This window comes from Chamaea fasciata, unplaced genomic scaffold (assembly GCF_029207755.1).
Source record: "Chamaea fasciata isolate MVZ Bird 193981 ecotype frontalis unplaced genomic scaffold, bChaFas1.0.hap1 SCAF_14, whole genome shotgun sequence".
NCBI lineage: Eukaryota > Metazoa > Chordata > Aves > Passeriformes > Sylviidae > Chamaea > Chamaea fasciata.
This window is the reverse complement of record NW_027094099.1, coordinates 18,983,548-19,004,347: the sequence shown is the minus strand read 5'-3', so window position 1 is coordinate 19,004,347 and position 20,800 is coordinate 18,983,548. Positions and strand designations below refer to the sequence as shown.

The window sequence follows — 20,800 nt, the reverse complement described above, 5'->3', positions numbered from 1 at the left end:
TTTTAAACTTGTTTTTTATGTATTTGGCTTTAAATCCTTGAAGAGAACTGTCCCAGCTGTAGAAAGGACGAGGGTCTTACCTGTCACCGAGCCCTGGTGTGCTTTACTGGGAACCTTCACCGCACACACCTAAGGATGCTGCTGTGTCCCAATCGCCTGTCGTGGCAACACCCAAACTGTCCATCTGTGTCCTGTAATCCATTCCTCCAACAGCCTGATTTGCTCAGGAGCCTCAGTTTTCAAATCAAAGTTTATTAAAATGTCAAAAACAGACCGTACAGTTCCACATGGCAAGGGGAGGGCGTACATGGGACAGGCCTCGAGTAACAAACGCAGTAAAGGCTGCAGGGGAGCGCAGGAGGCGGCACAGCTGGGCAGGGATGGGGAGCCCGGGGAGGAGCTCGGAGCTGGGAACACAAACAGCTCCTGGCGCCCACACAGGGACAGGGCTGGGCTGTGCTAGCACAGAGCCCGCGGGCTGCAGCTCCACAGGAACCCGCAGGAATGCACGGAGCAGGAGAGGAACCAGCCAGCTCTGGAGGGGCAGAAGGTGACCCAAGCAGCTCTGGAGGAACAGGTTTTGGTTTTTAAAGCCCCACCAAGCCCCTCTCACAAGCTCACAAAGTCCCTCTGGGACCCCACCCTGGTGCAGCAGCAGCCCCGGGGCTCCCGAGGGCTCGGGGGACTTTGTGCTCAGCTCTGTTCTCACATCACGAACTCCTCATTTCCAGCAACCATCAGCAAGGAGCAGATGGAAGATTTAATACTCGACGTCCTTAATTGCCCCTTCTGCTAAAAATTAAATATTGGATTCATCTGAATATTTGAGAAAGACACATAAATACAAAAGCAGGTACAGAGTAAAAACCATTGAGCTTCTCAACCACACCGCTGGAGAGGGCCTGGTTCACAACCTAGCTGAGGTGAGTCCTGAACATCCTTCAACTACCCTGATCCAAGGGGGAGCAAACTGTGAGTAACTCAGGGGCTCCCTCAGCCTTCTCCTGGCACACAGGGGCAGCCAGAGCTCCAGGGAAATGCCTTATGATGGGATTTCTCCATCTCTCTGCACATGCACACTGATTGCTGGAGATTAAATCAAATGGACAGCACTGGATTACTCCTAAGACAAGCTTAACACAAAATACAACCTGCAATTCAATACATTAACAATAAACAGATCACAGAGGCTGCAAAAGCACAGGGCCCTGGGTGTCCTCTGCCACACCAAGGGAAGAGCCAAAGCTCCTGACTCTGGAGGAACAGAAATGGGTGAAATCCTGGTGAAACCAGCCCAGCCTGCCACAAAATGAGAGGATATTCCAGCCTGGAGCTGCAAGCTGAGCCAGGGCTGCTCCCATCCCTTTGAGCTCCACACCAAAGCTGCTTTAATCAAGGTCTAGGAGAAATCAAACAAAGCCTCCCGTGCCCTCAGGGCCCTCCAGCAATCCCAGCCCAATCCCAGCTCCCTGTCCTTGCCGGCCACAGGAATTCACTTCCATCCGCGGCCACTGTGACCAGCCAGGGCACCTCACCCCCAGCCCAGCCCCAGGACTCTGCTGGGCTCCCCAAGGTGACTCCAGAACCTCCAGAGCTTTTCTGAACCAGGGAGCAGCAAACAAAGGGCAGAGAGGAAACGAATGCTGGAGTGGAGATAATCTCCCTTGATCTCACTGCACCGCTGGGCCAGCTCACATTTTCCACTGGAAGTCATTTTACTTAAGGGATGATGAGGGGAGATTAACCCAAGTTTTTGATGCATCATCTGAATCCTGGGTTTCAAAAGGACTGAATTAATAATGGTCAGCAATTAATTATCCTTTAGCAAGGAGCTGTAGCTCTGGTTCCCAGCAGAAATCCAGGTTGGCTGAGGAGGTGACTGTGTGTGCAAATTTCATATAAAAGTTGGGATTTATTCCCACTCGTGGCCTCTGGATCAGGCTGGGCTCCAGCTCACACCATCACCTGTAATCCTGCCTCTGGAATTTCACATGGCATTTCTGTGGTTAATGCAGGAGGCACCAGAGTCCAATTTCCTCTGTGATTATAAGGACAACAACATTTGTCACCAAAAAAAGCAAGTAAGACACTCACGAAGGAAACCTGGGGCCATTTTACAGAGCAGATGTTTTTCCCCCTCTCATTTAAACAGCCAAAAGTCAAATATTTCTACAAAACTCAGGATGAACTTTTCTTTGCAGTTATGTTAGAAACCCGTGTCTGAAGCAAAGCTGAACCAATCCATGATGACAACAAACCTTCTTTGTAAATGGCCCCAATAAATCCTATTTTATACAATCTCCTCTTGCCCCAGTCTGTGCAGTCACGGGTGTAACTCAGATCACACGCATTGTAAAATTTAACAAATTAAACACCCTACAAGCCTCCAGTGCTGCTTCTGCTGAGCTGCACAGAACAGCTCCAGTCCAGAGGAAATTCCAAAGTCCACCAGGAGCACATCCAGCACTCAGAGTCTTCCTAAGCATTTACATTTCAGATGTTTCAACGAGGGAATTCCTTGTTTCTGGAAGGAAACTCCCCAGACCATCCCTTCATCCAGTGGCCTCTGGGATCTGTTCTGGTGGCATCTGGTCCCCTCAGCTCCACGAGTGCTGGGGTTTGGCAAACCGGGAGAGGCTGGCACAGGTCTCACAGGAAGGAGCAGCTGGAAAAGGAGGTGCATGGAAATTCCTGGTGGGTGTTGGATCCAATCAGTTCCCCCAGTGGATCAGGAATAAAGCTTTACCAAAACCCATCCTCAAGTCCATCCCAGTCAGTCCTTCCCACAGCCACATCCAGCTTGTTTGTCTTTCATAGATAAAAAAACAAGAAAGGAAAAAGATTTCCATAGGAAACTGATTATCACTTTCTCCCCTCCCCCTCTAATATTTTGGCACAAATGCGTAAGATATTCACTGCAGATATAAAGAAACAGATAATTGGACAGCACTGACAAAGTTATGAGACTTATTTGGCAAATGTGAACCATAAAAACAAGTGCTAAGGGTTTTTTTTCCAGTTGTGGAAGTTGTTTGCCACGACAGTTGCTGCAGGGATAAAAAATATTAAACAGTCTGGAGCATGTATGTTTAAAATGAACATTTTATAATACAAGTAAATACACACTCTCCTGATTTCTCCAGGCAAAAACACATCTTAGAGCATTTTCATCAGCTGGAACAAGTTTCACACAGAGGGCTGGTTGTGTCTGAGATGCCCTGGCTGCTGCATGTGACAGCACAGGATCCCCCTGCAGGGCTGCTCCAGCCAGGCCTGGACATTCCAGCCCTGCTCCACTTGGAGCCCCTGGGGCTTTGGGAAAACACAGCCCAGGCCTGCTGCAGTTAATGCAGACCCTGCAGAGAGCAGGGCTTGAACTGCTCCAGGCAGGGCTCCCCACGGGACAACTGTCCCTCTGGGAGCAGCTCCAGTCAAAAATCGCTGCAGCAACACCACCAAGAGCCTCCAGCTGGGCCTTCTGCTCCACGTGAATCCAGGCTGATCCAGGAGGGCACCATCATCCCTCGGGCACCAGGCAAGCCTGCAAGTCCAGTGGGGGAAATTCCTTCTTTTCCAGAACATTCCTGGGGGAATTGGTTCTCTTGGGTGTTTGCAATGCCTCCCTCCCCCCTGCCGCTGCAGGGCCGGTGTGGATCGGGTGGGTGGTGAAGGAATGCACGAGCAGGAGCAATCCTGGAGTGCCAGGGGCTCTGCTGTTCCCATCCTGGAGTGCCACAGGCTGTGGTGTTCAGTCCCACAGGCTCTGGTGTTCCTGGGGTGCTGCAGGAGCCTGGAGTTGTGTGAGGGAAGGGAAAGTTTCCTTGGAGCTGGGATGGCTCCTGTGTGCTCACACAGCCCGGGGCCAGGTGGGCACAGCCTGCTCTCCACTGGAACAACATCCAGCTCTTCCTCCTCATCAACTCCAGCTCCAAATTCCAACTGCAGCGGCCCCGGAGCGTCCCGACCAAAGTGCCGACAGTTTCAGTGGAAGTGGCTTAAATGGGTATTTAAAAACAACAACAAAACAAAGAAAACCCACTTCTTTTTTTTGTTTGTTTGTTTTTGAAGCAGATTTTTTTTTCTCATCGCTTGAGTAACTGGGGAGATGTTTACTATGCCTTTGCTAAGGGTTTTGCAGAGTCTTTGCTCCCCCCACGGGCCCCCAGGGGGGTTTCCTTAGGAGACGCTGGAGCAGCGGATGCTGGGGGAGCCCATCTGTGTCAGGACCTTGTCCAGCCACTGCAAGGGGCCGTTGAGGTGCAGCTCGATCCAGCAGGGAGTGCTGGTCACAGTCTGCCTCCTGCCAGGGGGAGAGAGAGAGAGAGAGAGCACACAACACCCATGTCACTGACAGAACTCACAGATGTCAAAGTTTCCCAGCTCCTGAGCCCTCCTTCCTGCTCACACAACCGTCCTGGCCAAAGGAATGTCTCTCCTCTGGAACAGCCTCTGGCCTGTGCTGCTGATTTCTTTTAAAAACCCACCTGGTCCCTTCATATTTGTTATGATCCCACAGGAGCAACTTGCTATTTACTGCTCAGATTCCTGGGAACAGGCAGCTGATTCCCAGAAGGAAGGTGCTGATCTAAACAAAATCCATTTTTCCTTTGCAGACCTTTCCTAGTTAGACAGCAAGGTCTGTGTTCACCAAATTGTCCAGTTTCCCTATGCACAAGACAAGGACGTTCACTTTGTATTGTACCCTTGGGTTTAGCAGAAGTGGAAGTGCTGGGAAGAGCTCACCCCAAGCCCTCCGGATTCCTTCCTGCACCCATGGGCCCTGCTGGGGCAGAGCTCACCTGCTCTGACCTTCCCCTGCACAAACCCCTGTCCCCCTGCTCTGTCCCTGTCCCTGAGCCCAGACCCCGTGGGTATCTCCAGATGGCAAAGCACAAAGAGATGGGCAGGAAATGAAGGAAAGGGAGACCAAGACATGGAGCCAGGGGCTCTCCCTCCTCTGCTGAGGCATGGCTGAGGTCTTGTTCCAGGCAGGGACAGCTGCTGTGGAGGAGGGAGGTTACAAGGCAGGAGAAACAGCCTTGCTTTACACCCCCATTTCCCACAGAAGCTGTCCTTGGAATCTGGTGGTGGGAGGGAGAACCTGAAATCTGTGGGACTCGGGGACAAACCAGGGGTGAAAAGGGGACCTGGAGCTCCCACCACCATCCCTGTCCCTCTCCATCACAGGCTGCTCATGGAATTGGCTTCTCCCCCTTCCCTGCAGCAAACCCCTGGCACAGAGGAGCAGCGAACAGCCCCATCCAGACTGCCCAAGCTGAAGAAGGAATCGGGGAACTGATTCCTCTGGCTGCTCCCACAGGAAGATCTCCATCTCTGAATCAGATGGAGGAGTGTGTGGCAAGGCAAGGCAAGGCAGGATGGGGAGAGCAGCACCGGTGTGAGCGCAGCTCTCGGTGCCTCCGGAGCCCCGCGGGGATCCCGACTTTCCGTAAGTCACGCTCGTCTGGAGCTCGTTAGGGCCTGGCTGGGAGCCAGCCCTGAGCTGCTCTGGCCCCAGCTCAGGACGATTTCAAAACAAAATGGACTCCAAACATCTGGAGAAATGAAGAAAGGGGCAGAGCAACGTGCAGGGCCCAGGGTCCAGCTGATCCTGAGGCATCTCCCCCTCCGGCAGAGCTGCGGAAGGAGCCCCACAATGGCAGCGACCCCACGGAGCAGCGAGTGAGGCCACAGCTTGAAAGGGTGCAGAGTCAAATACTTCCACACCACTCTGGGCTTAAATCCTCACCAGCTTTCCCTCTCAGAAAACAACATCCATTTTCCACTGAATTTCATTTCCCCTGCTGCTACCATCCATCCCTGGTTGCTCTTTCTCGGATGTTTGCTCGAAGCTATGGGAAACTCTGTTCCCACAGCATCTCCAGTGTCCTTATGGGGTCAGAGTAACCACATCACCCATCCCACACACCAGACCTCCTGCATCTCCATTTTAGCCTCAGTATTCACTGGGAAAAACACTGATCCTGCTGCTCTCACATTCTCCCACTTGCCCTATGACAAGCCCCAAGGAAAGGATCAGGAGATTTAACTATAATTTTAACTATAATTTTAACTATAATTTTAACTATATTTTTAACTATAATTTTGCAGCAACTCTCATGAGTTTTGCAAACAAAAAATTTTCAAGCCAATCTGCTTTTATTTTAATCCCATTAGTCCCTGCTAAAAGAAGCATTAAATCCAACCCATGGGAAGCACTCACACTCCCACTGCACTTCCACAAGGGATGGAGGGACAGGACACAGGGAATGGCTTCCCACCGCCAGAGGACAGGGTTAGATGGGATATTGGGAAGGAATTCCTGTGAGGGTGGTGAGGTCCTGGCACAGGGTGCCCTGAGAAGCTCTGTCTGCTCTGGATCCCTGGAAGTGTCCAAGGCAGGGGTGGCACCGGATGAGCTTTAAGATCCTTTCCAACCCAAACCATTCCAGGATTCTGTAATCCTCTCTTGATAGAAGTGCAGTCTTAAAGACACTCAAACTACCCAATAAACATCCAATTTTAAGGAAAAAATGTTGTATTTCCTACATGGACCACGTGGATTTATCTGCATGCTCCAGGCAAAGCTTTTGGTTCCTACCACACGTGGCCTTCCAGATGTATCCCACAAAGAGAGCAGACCAAGCCCTTCCCAAAAGCTACAACCCATCCATGTTCCTGGGTTGATTCCTCTGTTCCAAACAGCACCAAGAGCTCTGCAGGGCTGTCCCAGGCGGGAGCTGGGGGGTGGCAGGAGCAGATCCCAGGGTGATCCCCAACCCCTTCCCAAGAGCCACAACCCATCCATGTCCCTGGGCTGATTCCCCTGTTTCCAAGAGCACTGCCAGCTCTGCAGGGCTGTCCCAGGCGGGAGCTGGGGGGTGGCAGGAGCAGATCCCAGGGTGATCCCTAACCCCTTCCCAAGAGCCACAACCCATCCATGTCCCTGGGCTGATTCCCCTTTTCCCAAGAGCTCTGCAGGGCTCTGCAGGGCTGTCCCAGGCGGGAGCAGGGGTGGCAGGAGCAGATCCCCACCTGTACTCGGCGCCCCAGCCCTTGACGAAGCTCATGCGGATGGTGCACATGCGGGTCAGCTGGTACACGGCCTCGAAGCCCTGGTTCACCGACTGCGCCAGCAGGGCAGCAAACTCCTGGTTGTTAAAGATCTTCAGGTTACAGCCTGGGGGAAAGGACACGGCAAGGACAAGGCGTTGGCTTGATGGGATTGAGAATTCTGGGGTTTCTAGGTTTCCCAGGTCCTCAGAGCCCAGAGACAGGAACTGAGGCTGCCACATTTTCACAAGAAGGAGGAAAAGGAGAGAATTCGGAATGCTGGATCCCCCCAGAAGATTGTGACTGGAGAAACCAGTCTTGGGATCCTCCTGGGGAACCTTCTCTCTCCTGGACACTATTCCCTTCCTATTGCAATTTAAAGCCTGAACACTCAACAGCAGAGATGCCTGCAGGGCCTGGAGGGGAGGAATGCACAGGCTAAAACCAGGAGCTCCCTGGAGTCTGTCACAGAAGGGGGAAGCTCTGAAGTGAAAGCACTCAGACACACCAGAAAGCAGCTCTGAGGGTTAAACAGGCTGCCAGGGGTTGGTGGCAGGGCTGCTCCTGCTAAAATCCTCTCTCCAGTTTCACTCTCACCTGCCAAACACTTTCCTTTCAAAACTGAAGTTCTTCCCCTGACGTTTAGCCCCAGCTAAACAACCGAGAACAACTTGTTCAACAATTCTTAGGGGAAAAAGGTGAAATATAATAACATCCTTCATAGTTTAGATAAATAAATAAATGCCCCACACTTTTAAAAACCGTCACTACGTTTGCTTTCTCCCAGATAACCATAAACAAGTTAAACTCTGAAACCAGGCACTCAGCTAAGGCTCATTTGGGATTACACATGGGCCAGGGCTGAAAAACAACATTTGGAGTGGGATGAATTGTGTTTTGCTAAAAATCACTTGTGGGCCACCTCTCCTGGGCTGGACTCAGCTGGTGTGGAGCAAAGGGTGACCACAGCAGCTGCAGGAAGCACTGCCCACTTTGGGAACCAGGGAAGAGCCCAGGGGCTGCAGTCTGGGGGAGTCTGAAGCAAAGTTTGAAGGGTGAAGGTGTCAGGGCCAGGCTGAGCTCAGGGAAGGAGGAATAAACTCCAGGAGGATCCCAATGCTGGATCCCAGCCCTCAGGAGCACTTGGGAATGGGTCTCTCCATGGGGAAGAGTGGGAATGACTCGATCGTTTCAACAAGGCAATGAAGAAACTGCTTCAAAGCCAGCAAAGATTTGAAGAAGTGGCGGCCAAAGACTGTGGCAAAAGTGGGGAGAGCTGGCATCCAACAACTGTGCCTGAGCTGGGTCCCGAGCGGAAATGTGGGCTTTTCATGTCTGCAGATGTTGGCCCCAGCCAGGGTGGACTCCTGTGATGTGGTGGAGAATTAAGTCATAATTTGCAGCACTGGCAGCTGCATCTGAGAAAGGAAACCCATTAGGATGGGCCAGAGCTTGGAGCGTGTGGATGTCCTCTCAAAAGAAAAGAATTCAAATATTTCTAAACAAAGAAGTTCTGTTTTTAAATATATACAGCCTTTTAACTGTAAAAGAAGTCAGCTTGTGTAAGCTTAGCTAAATAACCAAATTCCATTTCAAACTGCATCTCCTCTCTTCACCAGCTTTTTGCATTTATCTAACAAAAAAAAAGCGCCTTTTCTTCTCAGATAGATGAAATAAATTATCTTGTAATCTTTCAGCAAAAACTTTGGACTGAACAACAAAGTGTCTGCAAATGTGATTTCTTTAGAACAAACTAATTCACACGGAGGACGGAGGGGATTTTACTAGAGACCAGAAAAAAAGGAACAATTTAGATCTATTATGGGTGAATCCAAATTAAGAGAAACTTCTTACCATTACTTAGAAACACAAAGAAAATTATCAACGTGTCTATGAGATAATTACAACACAACAATGGACTGATAAAACACTGAAGGAACAAGTGGCAGATTCTGCTCTAAGCTGTGCTTAGATTCTGTTCTGTTGGATGAACGTAGTGCAACTACTGGAGCCTCCACAGCAGCTTCCTTCAGCAGCACCTCCATCCCTTAAGCCACAAAAATGCCCTGCTGGAATTATCAAGTGGCTTCTAAAAGAGTAAAACAGATTTCCCAGAGAATGTGTGGACTCTCCCATCCCTGTAAGCGCTCCAGGCCAGGCTGGATGGGAAGCAGCACGGGAAGGCGTGGAAGGAGATGTTCCAACCCAACCCATTCTATGGTTTTCCAGCAGCCTGGAGATGCCCAGAGCCGTGCCCACAGTGCCAGGGAGCAGAGCTGTCCCCTCAGGTGCTCTGCACACAGGCGCTGTCCCCTCACACTGTCCCCACAGCCGCAGTTCCCGCAGGCGCTGTCCCCTCACACGCTCTCCCCACAGGCGCTGTCCCCTCACACGCTGTCCCCGCAGGCGCTGTCCCCACAGCCGCTGTCCCCTCACACACTGTCCCCTCACACGCTCTCCCCACAGGCGCTGTCCCCTCACACACTGTCCCCTCACACGCTGTCCCCACAGCCGCTGTCCCCTCACACACTGTCCCCTCACACGCTGTCCCCACAGGCGCTGTCCCCTCACATGCTGTCCCCTCACACGCTGTCCCCTCACACGCTGTCCCCGCAGCCGCTGTCCCCTCACACGCTGTCCCCTCACACGCTGTCCCCACAGGCACTGTCCCCTCACACACTGTCCCCTCACACACTGTCCCCTCACACGCTGTCCCCTCACACGCTGTCCCCTCACACGCACTCCCCTCACACGCTGTCCCCGCAGCCGCTGTCCCCTCACACACTGTCCCCTCACACGCTGTCCCCGCAGCCGCTGTCCCCTCACACACTGTCCCCTCACACGCTGTCCCCGCAGCCGCTGTCCCCTCACACGCTGTCCCCACAGCCGCTGTCCCCTCACACACTGTCCCCTCACACGCTGTCCCCTCACACGCTGTCCCCTCACACGCACTCCCCTCACACGCTGTCCCCGCAGCCGCTGTCCCCTCACACGCTGTCCCCGCAGGCGCTGTCCCCTCACACGCTGTCCCCTCACACGCTCTCCCCTCACACGCTGTCCCCGCAGCCGCTGTCCCCTCACACGCTGTCCCCTCACACGCTGTCCCCGCAGCCGCTGTCCCCTCACACGCTGTCCCCGCAGGCACTGTCCCCTCACACGCTGTCCCCGCAGGCACTGTCCCCTCACACGCTGTCCCCTCACACGCTGTCCCCACAGGCACTGTCCCCTCACACGCTGTCCCCTCACACGCTGTCCCCTCACACGCTGTCCCCTCACACGCTGTCCCCGCAGCCGCTGTCCCCTTACCTGGCGGGATCTTGCAGACCGTGGCCGGGTGCCAGCCGTAGCGCTGGTTGCAGTTCGGGGACTGCACGAAGATGGCGCTGTCGCTGAGGCACTCGGCGAACACCTCCCCGCCGATGTAGTACAGCCTCACGCCGCGGCCTGCGACACAGCCCGGGGTCAGCGGGGAGAAACACCGGGAGAAACTGTCCCCGGGGCTGGGACGGTTCCCTCAGGGGGAAAACACCGGGAGAAACTGTCCCCGGGGCTGGGACCGTTCCCTCAGGGGGAAAACACCGGGAGAAACTGTCCCCGGGGCTGGGACGGTTCCCTCAGGGGGAAAACACCGGGACAAACTGTCCCCGGGGATGGGACCGTTCCCTCAGGGGGAGAAACACCGGGACAAACTGTCCCCGGGGATGGGACCGTTCCCTCAGGGGGAGAAACACCGGGAGAAACTGTCCCCGGGGCTGGGACGGTTCCCTCAGGGGGAGAAACACCGGGAGAAACTGTCCCCGGGGATGGGACGGTTCCCTCAGGGGGAGAAACACCGGGAGAAACTGTCCCCGGGGCTGGGACCGTTCCCTCAGGGGGAAAACACCGGGACAAACTGTCCCCGGGGATGGGACCGTTCCCTCAGGGGGAGAAACACCGGGAGAAACTGTCCCCGGGAATAGGATAACTCCCTCCAGGGGGGAAAAGCGAACTCCGGGGCTGGGATGGTTCCCTCAGTGGGGAAAACACCGGGAGAAACTGCCCCCGGGGATGCGACAGCTCCTTCAGGGGGAAAAAAACTGATCCCGAGCTTGGGATGGTTCCCTCAGGAGGAAAAACTGCCCCGGGACTGGAATAGCTTCTTCAGGGAAAGAAACTGCCCCCGGGGCAGGGATGGCTCCCTCAGAGGGGAAAAACACCGGGGGGAAACTGCCCAGAGGCTGGGATTGTTCCCTCAGCGGGGATCGGCAGGGGGAACACGATGGAAACTCTGTGCCACGGCACATTTCAATAAACCGCTCCACGGGCCAGGGGAGCTGAGGGAGGCAGGAGCACCGAGTCCAGCGGGAATTGTACCTCCGGCCCCAGCCAGGTCCCTCCAAACCTGCTCCCTCCAGACACACGCACTCTGATCTTTCCCACATGAATGTTCTATCAGTTAACACACGAAAGGCATCATTTTCTATCAGTTAATTCATGAAAGGCATCCCAGCTGGACACAGCTGTTAGTGGATTTACTCAGTGATTTACAATGAAATTCCACAGCACTTCCAAATCCTTGCCTTTTGCTGGAGATGACTTTGTGTACAAGGACACATACGTTGCCCATAGGTGTTTACACGAATCACTAAAATCTCAGTTAATAAAGGAACAAAGTTGGAGAACACATTTTGTTGCTCAAATAAACACTTGCTGTGGTCTCACGTTCCTAATTGAATGTGTTGCTTTCATCCTTCCACAGAGCAGGAGCCTGCTGCATTTAAAATCTGATTTCTGAACCTTGGTGGGTTTTGGGGATTGGAGTATAATGATCTTCAAAACGAGGAAAGATCCTCCTGTGCAAGAGGGAGGATTCTCCTACTGCTCAGGAAAGGGGAGCAAAATTAGGACAAAAGTTGGGTTCATTTTTGATGGGAGTCAGCAGAAAACAGTAAAGAACAAGCAATTTACTTCTAGCAAAATTGCAGAAATTTGGGACGTTCTGCTTAGCACAATTTTCACTGAAAACAAATTGGCTGGGACCTTGCAGGAGAAGTGGAAATTGAGATGACAATCAAGGAGCTCAGTTTCCATTTATAAAAGGTCAGGCAGAAAAGGAACACACAGAATTATCCCTGACATCCCTCCAGGTACACAGAGCGTGTGAAATGGTTTAAATTCTGTGACATGCGGCAATTTTGGCGGTCCTTGGTGCATTTTTGTATTAGGATCATGTGAAAAAACCACCATTAGCGTTGTTGTATGGGCGATCAGCCTGCTGGAACCCACAGATACTCCCACCCAGGGTTCTAAACCTGCAAACTGAGAGGGTTTTTGCGGAAGGGATTTTTGTGGAGGGGTTTTTGTGGAGGGGCGTTTGTGGTGTCCCCCCTTCCTGAGGAGGAGTTACCGATGTGCCGCCTGGTGAGCTCCACGGCCGCGTTCCTGTTGACGTTGGACAGCAGCCCCAGGCAGAAGCGCTCCGAGTTGGAGGGGTCAGTGAAGCCATCCACGGTCATGGAGGGCTGCGAGGCGTGGAAAGTCTCCCCCACCCTCTGGTTGAGCTCGTAGTAGGATATGGAGCACCAGAAGGCCGGCTCGCAGTAGGTCACGGGCTGCAGATCTGCGCCAAACAAAAGCCGAGTCGGCCACAGCAAGGGAAAGGGGGGGTGAAAAAAAAAAAAAAAAGAACCCCAGCTGGTTTGGAATATTGTTCTGCTTCATTCCTCAGGCTCACTTCGACCAAAGTTTCATTTTAATGGACCACAGCAAGGAGGTGACATCACCCCTGGAGCTTCTGGCACGTGGAGCAATCACAGTCAAAGGCATTACTCACTTAGCAAGCGGGGTGTCACTGAGCAGCCTCACACTTGGGGGAAATTAAATAAATAAACTCAGCTTTACTGTGAAATGTGGGGTCACTCTCAGCTAGGCAGTTCCTTAAAGAGACAAAGGAAAGGAAGGAGTAGAAAATCTTGGAAAGAATAAAGCACAAACCTGCTGTCGATAGCACAGGTGTGCTGCACCCTAAATCTGATCATTTCCAGCCAGTAAATCCAACTTTCCTTCTCACTGACCCTGCTGTGACCTCTCTGGCACTGGCAAAACCAGCAGAGTCTGAAATAATGCCCCAAACTGCCTTTAACACTGGCATCAAAGCGATGCAAAACCTCTCTCCCAGTGCACAGGATCTCAAACTATCAGAGGAAAGAAAATCCATCCTCCCAGCAGGTGAAGGCTCAGCTCTTCCCCTGGGGTCCTGGTTTGCCTCGTGGACCGAAGGCAAGGGGCTGCAGGTGAGGAGCAGAGGGAGCTGAGGCAGCCTCAGGAAGGCAGGGTGGGCACTCCAACAGCCCGGAATGATTTCACTGCTCCCACTGAAGCTGAGGAGACTCCAGCAGAGCAAGGCTCAAGTCAAATTTCCTGGAAGTGCAGCACAAGGAGGTGCCCAGCCCTGCTGAGAGCCAAGCTGAGCAGGGGACGTGCAGAGCAGACCCAGCCAATTCCTCGGTGCTGTTCCCCACATCCAACGCAGGAGGAGAATTCCCTCCAGCCCTCCCCCCGCCCCAGTTTATCACTTCATCCTCATTCGAATGGTGCTTAAAGACAGAACAGAAGAGCTCCCATCTGGCCAAGGAGTTAACATCAAACAGCAAAACCCAGCTTTTTTCCATAGGCTTTCCCATCTGCTGCTCCTGCAGGGCTTAGGAGAATGTGGGGCTTATGAAATCAACTCCAAAAAAATCCAAGACACGTTTTTACCACGCCAGCCTCCTCTCACACTGACCACGGTCTCTGCAGAGGTCCGGGAGTCTTTTCTCACCTGTACCCCTGTTACTCCATAACCTTTAGGCACGGGTTGGAGCAGCCAAAAGACACACTGGCTTCCTCTCCACTGCTGGAAGAGTTCCCAAAGTAGCCAATAATCAGGAAAATCACTTTGGTTTCTGCTTTGTTACAAGCTTTGCTGACAGCAAATAAGGAATTGAACAGAAGTGCATCTGGGGAACTCTGTAATCCTTAGCAGGCTTCGAAATCCATGAAATTTGGAGCTTATACACATTCCCAGCTTCTTCTACCTGCCACTTCATCACCTATTAATTTTATAGCTCAAAGCAAGCCCCTCTCTTGATAGAAACAGATTATTTCACACATCCGGGAGTGACACAGGTTTCCTGTCCCTGCCTTTTTTCCTGCGTGGCACATTCGGTTTTCCCACTGGAAATTGCCACTCCAGGCAAGTTCTTCCAGCAGCTGTGGCCACCTCAGGACTGCTCTGGGCTTCGTGGCCCCAGCACAGTTTGGAGAGAGGCCCAGCAAACACCAGCTCTGCCCAGAGCCTCCCAAGGTGAGTCCACCCACCAAAGAAAACAGATCAGTTCCACATGACTGGGCTCTTACTCCACAGCAAGTGCTTTTCCAATCAAAAGGCTGCACAGCTCCAGAAAAATCAACTTGTGTTGATCCTTAAGTAATATCCTCAGGTTGGTGCTATTCAAGTTATAAAAACACTGAAACCTTTCCATGGTTTTGTGGTCCTTCCCTTCAGAAACCGCCTCCACCTGGTTGGGGCTCAAGGGAACTGTGGATTCCTCACTGAGGGATGTACAGAAATTTTATTTCTGGCTTATCTGCAGCTTGAGGAAAGACATAAACCAACAAATCGTGGTTTGAGGAAAAGCCTGTCTCTAAAAACTGCAATGAAGTTTCTAATGATGCTGCTTTCTCCTGTGATTTGTAGTTTTAAACTTCAGCTTAAGCTGGTGTGGGATGGGCAAGTTCCCTCTTGTGTTAGAGCTGTCCTAAATATTCATTTTCAATTTATGGCTTCTGTGTTTGGGGAAAAGGAAGAGAATGCAGCTCTGCTGAAGCCAAAGAACAAAGAATTGTGTGAGGGTACACAATCAATAAAACAGGATGCATGAAACCCAGGCAAATCCTGCCTGAATCATCCCTGCACAATTTCAGCCTTGACTCAGAAACGGCTTTGCTGTCAGAAGTGTCCCCGGGGTGCTGGGATGGTCCCAGCCCTGCATCCTCCCTGCCAGATGAAAGTCCTGGGAGAAATCTGCTGCCTGCTCTGCTCCCCCTCTCTGAGCACAAGGGAAGTTGTTAACGCTCGTTTCAGGGAATCTGTTTGATCACAGCGTGGCTCAGAACTCGCTGAGAGATGTTTGCAACTGTACCAAAATCCCAACTGCCTCCCTGAAAACGAGGAGATGCTGAGAGGTGAGTGCTCCCTTCCCTCTGCACCCAGGGAAGGGCTGGCAGTGCCCAGGGACAGGGGACAGGGATGTGACAATGTGCTCGCTCCTCTGACAGCTCCTGCGTCAAGTCCTTCTGTGGAGCAATCCCTGACAATGGATTTCCTGTGCTCCAAGGGTTGGCCCCCTGGAAAAAAACAATGTGTGTGTGACCACAGGGCTGCTCCTCAGCCAGCCCCAACTCCCTGACTTCATTCCCGATGCCCACAGAATGCTGGCAACTCTCCTTTCATTTTGTTTTTAGTATTTCCCTCCGTTGGTGTTTCATCCAAGAGATCCTTGGATATCTGTGACTTCCACTTAAAGCTTGTGTTTGACAACTGAAAACTTGACAACTGTAATTTGGAACCAAAACTCAAACGCTTCCAACTCCAACACACAAACTGAAAGGAGAATTTAAAAAAAGAAAAAAAAATCCCGATATGTTACCTTGCAACGCTTTTGTGCCTGGGAATGGAAAGATGAAATTCCCTGAGCTCCTTCCATCCCACATTTCTGCCTGACGTGGAGAACCTGCCCTGCTCCTCCAGGTAACCCTGCCCCTGCTGTCACACTTGGTTTGCCTTGTGCTGCTTTATTGCCTCTGGAACTCCCTGGAATATGGTCATGGGATTTCAGTCCAAAGTTCAGTTTACACGAAGTGAACTGTCTTAAAAGCTTCAGGTTGTTCTGCTCAAATAAACAAAACAATCCTGAGACATCATTTTCTTCATGGCAAAGCTGGAAATGAGACCCCTCTGCTCGAGAGCTGAGAAACTCCCTCCTGCACACACTGCTGTGGGGTTTGGATTTCTGTTCCATTTTCCCCACAAACACACAGAGAAAGCCTCATTAGACTCCTGCAGAGCAAAGCTCAGCCCTAGACAGTGGAGTTCTGCTTGTCCAGGAATTGCAGGAGTGCTGCAGGTCACAGCTCCAAGTGGAGAGACCTGAGAGCCCCTTCCTGGGCTGTGACCATCAGGCTGAAGGTCTGATTTCCCTGGAGCAGCTCCTTGCTGCAGATAAGACATTTACGACACTCATGTGATGACAGTTTTGCCCTTGGACACTTTTAAGTGTGGCTCAGCTGCTCTGTCATTTATTATTTCGTAGCTTCCTCAAAGGCAAAAAATTTACAATGAAATTAAAAGCAGCAAGAAGTTCTTCATTTGTGGAAGCTCCTGCCTGAGAGCAATAAATACGGTTTGCAAGAATTTAAAGGTGCTTTTTAATGCTGGTAAATTAAAGTGCTTCTCTGCTGTCTGCTCCTCAGACTACAAAGAGATTCCTTGTGCTTTTCCAGCTTCACCTGCTCCTATTTTTTTGTCCCCAGACAGCACCTGAGACATCTGATGTGTTAACATCCAGTGTCCCTGTCAGGGAGGATATGGGAGGTTTGTTTCCTAGGAACTCCTTTCTGCCTTATGTAAGGCAGATACCACTTGCCAGGCTGAGTTTGTTAAACAGAACTGGCTTTTTATTTTTAGGTTAAAAAAAAAAAAAAAGAAGGAAAAATTGCAAGAAAAATCTCATCAGCTCCCAAGCAGCACAGTGGGAAAAATTAAATAAAGATGTCTGAGTCGTGCATTCTCTTCTTGGGCTGTAGCAGTTAAAGAAATAAAAGTTTTGTGTCACTATGGCAATATTTAAAAAAAAAAAAAAAAGGAGGGAGAAAAAAAGAAACCCTCTGTTGAACAGCCCCAAGATATCCACAAGTCAGCCAATGACTGACAAATTTTGGAGCAGTGTCAAAGTCCTGCGTGCCAGGATTAAAAGCATATGCAAACTTTATGGCCATGGTTATTCCAGAGTAGTCTCAAGTGGGCTCTGTCTGCTGCCTTAATGAACAGTTGGGGAGCTGATCCTGCAGCCAGGCAGAGCTGGGAGGGAATTTTATGGCAGAGCAATTCCAAACAGGGCAGGAGCTCAGGGCGATCAGAATGAAAATAAAGGGTGGAATTTTTGAGATAACAGAGGTGCAGAGAGAGCCACAGAAGCCCTCATGGTGCCTCAGAGGTTCAGCTGCTCTCCCCTCTCCTCAGGGTTCCCCTGTTTGCTGTCACAGGTGTGGAGTGAGTTCAGTGCCAGCCGTGGTCTGACAGAGCCCTCGGGGCTGGAATGTGCTCCCTGTGCCCAGGATGGAGCTGGGGGAGGGAAAACAACTCCAGACTGCAGAGTAACTTGAGTTTGGGTGAGGAAAAGCAGCTGGTGTGAGGCAGAACAATCCTCCCCTGCATCTCCCCCAGCCACAAACACCTCTGGTGCTCCAGGAATGTTGTCCATGATCTCTCCATTCACCAGCATTCCTGCACATTCCCTGGTTATTTGGACTCTCCAACCCCAGAGCAACCAGCCTCCTCCACTTCTCTCTGCCCAGACCATGCTCAGTCTCACAGAATCACGGAATTCCAGGATGGGTTGGATTCAAGATCTTCAATCCCATCCGGTTCCACCTCCTGCCATGGCCAGGGACACCTTCCACTATCCCAGGGTACTCCAGCCTGGCCTTGGACACTTCCAGAGATCCAGGGGCACCCACAGCTTTTCTGGGAATTCCCATCCCAGCCCCTCCCCAGGGAACAATTCCCTGCTTACATCCAATCCAAAGCTGCCCCCTGGCAGTTTAAAACCATTGGAATATTGTTAAAAGTGCACAAGCTCGACAGCGTCATTCAAATGTCACCCTCTTGGCTGTAATTACACCCAGCTCCCAAGATCACGTGCTTACCCAGATTGTTGTGTGCTGGAGACATGGGGTTTGGTGATAAGTTTGGAGAACCTGAAAATCAAGATGGGATAATTATTGCTACGGAATCTGCAGCAGGAAAAACCTTCACAGGATCTGCAGTGCTGCCCAGGCTTGTTGGAGGGACAACCCACTGCTCACTGCAGTCTCCTTTTTTGACACTGCAGCTTCTCTGATGTTTATTACTCCTTACAGGAGCTTTCAAATATCAACTTGCTGCCCCCTTCACAGGGAATTCACTGAAGTTTAACCCATTAATTTTCCAAACTGAGCAGCACTTGGCTGTTTCCCTTTCACGTATCACCCTGACAAACCCAGTTATAGCTGGGCATTAGAGAGCTTGGATGTACATTGCCAGGCAAAATAAAATTAAAGCCATAACACTTTATGTCCTCAATCCTGTTGGGTTTGGGACAATGGAGTATTGGATCAGGTTACACAGATCTGACCAGAAAGCTGCCAGAATTTTATCCTCAATCATGTAAATTTGCCACGAATTCTGGGCCTATATTTTCAATATCTGCACTTGGATGTCCCATGGATGCAGACAGGTGGTGCAGCCCATTCTTACTTTTCCTTTCACACTGTTCTGAGCTGGTTTCTTTGGTTTTTTTTTTTTTTTCTATAATGAGGGAAGTCCATAACATGTGAACATTAATATGGGCTATTTCAACACAATATATGGATTATTTGAACATAAATTAGGTACCCTCATTCCAAACCTGGCTGCTTCCTTTTGTGGCAATGAGAAAAAAACCTGGACATTCAACTTCCTTTGGGATCCAGCCACGAAATTAAAACCCCAAAGGTGACTCACCTGCATCCATGCTGGGGTTCATCTGGTGGTCACTGGTTTCTCCATCCTCACTCAAATAGCCTGGAGGAGGGGTCTCTGGAGGCACAAAAACCATCACACTGTCAGTGCAACTGAAAAACCTGGATTTTAGGCACCAAGAACATTCACTTTGCCATTCACAAGGAGCTCAAATTCTTTTTTTATTACTTTTCTTTCTCAAGCTGCTGGAGGGAGGAGCCAGCACAGCCGGGGTGATATCCATATTTGTGAATAACAGAGGAGGGGGAAAACAAAAAAATCCGGATTTTCAGTCCCATCAAACTTTAAGCCATGGAGGCAGTTTTCTGTCCACATATTTCTCCTCTCCTGGAGTGCAGCTGCATAACTTGTCCATGCAAATAAGGTGTAAATTGCTTGTAAAAGAGATACATAAATAGAAGAGCTCAATTCCATCAGAAATTTGGAGAGTTTTACTCAAAATGGCTGAATTTCATTCAGATCTCAAACCTGGTAAGGGAACATCCAGTTTGGATTTCACAATAAACTGAGCTTGTACCACTGAATGAAGAGGTGAGTTTAAAAACCAACAAAACAAAGCCATGAACAGCCCTGGTTGAGAGCCCACATTTACAATTTCCAGCTATTTCTGCACTCCGCAGCTCCAGAGGAATGACTGAAAGAAAGATTCCCAGTTTGGGATCCCCAGCCAGGATTCCCTGTGTTCTCTGACCCCTGAATGGAAGACACAAGGTACCTGGAATGTAGTTGCTCTGGGGCTCGATACCTGCAGGGAAGTTAGTGTTCTCTGGGATGGAGTGGCTGTAGTCATCCAGGGGCGGGAATTCGGCCGGAATTTCCGTGTGCCGAGGCACCAGCACTGGAGGCAGCACTGGGAAGGCAAAACAGGGAACAGCTTTGAAATCCAAGTGAGCAGAAAACGAGGAGAAACCAGTTTGGAGCGACAGCTTTAAATACACGGGATACAAAGGGGATTTGATGTTTGCCTCTGGAGTAACAGCAGCAGGTGAGGACGCTGTTTATTCCCAGCTGGGAATGGGATACAGCTTATCTGAGCACATCTGGTCTCTCTGCCCCCTTTCAGCTCTGCTGGAAACACCATTGAAGAGATGGTGCACCCCAGGATTCCCAGGGAATGAGTTTCCCAGAGGATGGAGCAGGTGGGATTAGCATAAACATCCTGCCTGGCTCTGCAGATCTGTGCTGACACGCAGCAGAAGCTCCTGCAGCTCCAGATCAAAGTCTCTTCCAGAGGCAGGAGGAGACTCCAGAACAGGAAGCTGGGAGCTGTTCTTACACCCAGCTCAACAGTTTAACCCCAGCAGTGAGGGATGCACAGAACCCTGCTGTGGCTCCTTCCGTGAGTTACGGGCACACGACACCACGTTGGGAACCTGCTCGCTTGGATTTCACCGATTCCCAACGATATTTCCCCCCTGAGTGCAGACTCATAAATTATTCTACTCCACACAGTAAGGGATTGTCACCAATAACAGACCCACCGTGCCTGGGAATGCCCCGGGAGTTGCCTCCTGCTGCAGGAGAGGCTGGGGAGGGCAGGGCTGTGGGGGTACCTGGGGTCTCCACTCTCTGGTAGTGGTAGGGGTTGACACAGACTTCGTCCTTCTTCATGTTGAAGGCGAACTCGCACATCTCCATGGCGCGCAGCTCGTGGTGGCTGTGCAGGTCGGGCCAGCGCCACAGGCGGCAGTAGATGACGTGGGGGAGCCCCTTCCTGTGGGACACCTGCAGCCGCCCATCCAGGGACCTGCAGGGAGCACAGGGAGGGCTGGTGAGCCCGGGACTGCCACAGGGGCACAGGGGTGGTTCTGTCCTGGCATGTCACCAACACCCGGCACGGTCACCAACACCCGGCATGGTCACCAAGCCTCAGCATGGTCACCAACACTCGGCATGGTCGCCAACACCCGGCACAGTCACCAACACCCGGCACGGTCACCAACACCC

General features: G+C 51.4%; 1 protein-coding gene across 2 annotated transcripts in view; it reads right to left on the bottom strand.

Moving 5' to 3' along the window:
* Nucleotides 1-231: 231 nt before the first annotated feature.
* The window catches only part of SMAD3 (SMAD family member 3), a 69,965-nt gene continuing 49,396 nt past the window's right edge, over nt 232-20,800 (bottom strand). The window contains exons 2-9 of one of the 2 annotated variants that reach the window (XM_066196517.1): nt 20,407-20,600; nt 19,569-19,703; nt 18,836-18,910; nt 18,001-18,051; nt 12,440-12,652; nt 10,360-10,497; nt 7,036-7,180; nt 232-4,300 (exon numbers count right to left, since the gene is read on the bottom strand). In XM_066196517.1, the coding sequence (XP_066052614.1) occupies nt 4,177-4,300; nt 7,036-7,180; nt 10,360-10,497; nt 12,440-12,652; nt 18,001-18,051; nt 18,836-18,910; nt 19,569-19,703; nt 20,407-20,600 (1,075 nt within the window). In that variant the 3' untranslated portion in view covers nt 232-4,176. The remainder of the gene's footprint in view (nt 4,301-7,035; nt 7,181-10,359; nt 10,498-12,439; nt 12,653-18,000; nt 18,052-18,835; nt 18,911-19,568; nt 19,704-20,406; nt 20,601-20,800) is intronic. The other variant, XM_066196518.1, reaches the window with a different exon arrangement.